This window comes from Spinacia oleracea, chromosome 4 (assembly GCF_020520425.1).
Source record: "Spinacia oleracea cultivar Varoflay chromosome 4, BTI_SOV_V1, whole genome shotgun sequence".
Lineage (NCBI taxonomy): Eukaryota > Viridiplantae > Streptophyta > Magnoliopsida > Caryophyllales > Amaranthaceae > Spinacia > Spinacia oleracea.
This window is the reverse complement of record NC_079490.1, coordinates 182,891,271-182,893,460: the sequence shown is the minus strand read 5'-3', so window position 1 is coordinate 182,893,460 and position 2,190 is coordinate 182,891,271. Positions and strand designations below refer to the sequence as shown.

The following is a 2,190-nucleotide window of genomic DNA, read 5'->3' as shown; positions in this document are numbered from 1 at the left end:
ACGTGCCAAACAGAGCCTTAAAGTAAAATATAACCTAAGTTTTATGGTACGAACATATAAAACACGAAAAGAATATTTGTCAATTGCTTTTATTGATTTGCTAATGCTACTTACCACATTCCACTTGCTTTTGTGAGAAAACAGGGGAGGGAAGCTTGTTTAAACATTTAAGTCATCATTTTCTTACAAAATTTCATCCTTGAACTATTAACCGATAATTTTAGCATCATCGGAAGCTATTTACCCTTTTTCTATGACTTGTTGGAAGTCATTTAATCTATATCTTGATTTTGAAGTCGATTTGAGCTCCTGTTTAGTCTTGGACTCTTTATCTTGTTGAGATCAGAGTTATGACTCGATAATGCGGTATATATGGGAGGTTGTTTTTTCACATATATGATATGTGTGCCTGTGTGGCAACACACATATCAACTAAAAGACAATAGCTAAAAGACAAAAAAGGAAGTACCATTCATGTTAAAAAAGTACCATTTTGTAGAAAAAAGTACCATTCTGTAAAAAAAAGTACCATTTAATTTCTTTTTTGTCCTTTTTCCTATTTGTCTTTTGTTCTGATATGTATTTGCCCATACATATCTGATATGCGCAAATATATATGGTGTACTTGGTGCATCTTTTCATAGACGGGAATCAAAGAATGCGTTAACTTTGAACGATATATCAGTATGTAACAATAGATTGTACATTAAAAAAAAAAATGTCCATGTGAAACATGTAACAGGCAAACATTTAAAACATGCAGTTTGATTAAACACAAGTTTTTACACAACAGAAAAATGATGTTCAATTCGATCACCCCATACAAACCTCAATCCGTTTCTCTCAGTTAAACAAAAGAAAAACAAGAATAAATGTTGGATAAACAAGGAAAACACACCAACTTAATGAGTAAGAATGAATAGAGAAGAATACAATCAATTAATCCAAAAAAAAAACAAGAGAAAAACCCTCAAAATGATCAGTTTCAGTTTACTTATCAGTAGTCAACGTCACAGTCTGTCTTCTGAAACCTCTTATCATTAGGGAAGTTAACCACGACAGGGGAACACAAAACCTTCAACTTATAGTGTCGCGTCTTCAACAATCCAACCTTGAACCTAATCTTGGCCTTGATCTTTATGTCCAAGTCGACCTGTCCACCAGTCCTCTCTAACTTAAGATGTTGAGCCGAATCTGACGAGAGCATAACATCCTTAATAGTATTCTGATACATCAATCTGGTGACATTCTTTTTAGGCTGATGAAATGGGAGAATACCATCAGAGGATACAGTCTGGCCTCGATAATACACTTTGACATCCATTTTGTCATAGTATATTGAGGCCTTGTTGTTAGGATTATAAGTCCTAATGACAAAGTTGAAGGTAGATGTTAGATGACTGTTGTTCAAGTTATAGTCTCGAATCCACCCTTCATCGACAGAGTACTGAATCTTCTTCGGCTTGATGGCTAGCCAAGTTATCAGGATGGCTAGCCCAACTAGGACGATTAATGCTAGGCAAATTATTGCACATAATGTTATTGGACTTGTTTTTTTAGCTGTAGTATTTTGTGTTGTTCTTGGAAGAGCCATGTTTTGAGTTGGGGTTTTGTAATGAAATATTTGTGATATTGGAATTGAAATTTGTTGCAGCTTCTTTTATATAGGATCAGAAAATGGATTAGCTTGCTTCAATCTTGGTATTAGTATAAATAGTATATATTAAAACTTACTACTGCTTTGGAGATTCTGTAAACAATCAAATTGGCCACTGTTTTTGTTCTAGCTTCCTTTCTTCTTTCTCAACTTTTGCTTTATGGTTTCTTGTATGTAACTCAAGACATCTTAAATTGGATACATTTTTCCCAATTTCCTGGAGAGGCAGGGGATTTTAGAGAGCATATTTTTTTTAATAATTTTAATTAGTGTACGAAGTTTGAATTTATGTCGTGGGCACCATCTCAAGACTTTAACTAATTAACCTACTTGACATCTACAAACTATGACTTTTTTTAGGAATAAATGAACTAGAATTATATTGAACTTCTAGATTAAATTGAGTTGAACTGAATTGTACTAAACTTGTTGGACCAGGACTGAACTAAATGAAATTCTAAAGGAAAAAATGTCCAAGCAAAAAGCGTCTTAATGTATTTAGTAAATGTGCTTTGCTTCTAATAATGTGTTAA

At 33.3% G+C, this 2,190-nt stretch overlaps 1 protein-coding gene across 1 annotated transcript; it reads right to left on the bottom strand.

The window, feature by feature from the left end:
* Positions 1-736: 736 nt before the first annotated feature.
* Positions 737-1,667, bottom strand: LOC110783679 (uncharacterized protein At1g08160). The gene has a single exon (XM_021988022.2). The coding sequence runs from the start codon at positions 1,592-1,594 to the stop codon at positions 998-1,000; it is 597 nt and encodes a 198-aa protein (XP_021843714.1). The 5' UTR covers positions 1,595-1,667; the 3' UTR covers positions 737-997.
* Positions 1,668-2,190: the final 523 nt, after the last annotated feature.

Bases quoted from the DNA above. Each gene is read 5' to 3' on its own strand.
- LOC110783679 (XM_021988022.2), bottom strand. From the start codon at position 1,594: ATGGCTCTTCCAAGAACAACACAAAATACTACAGCTAAAAAAACAAGT.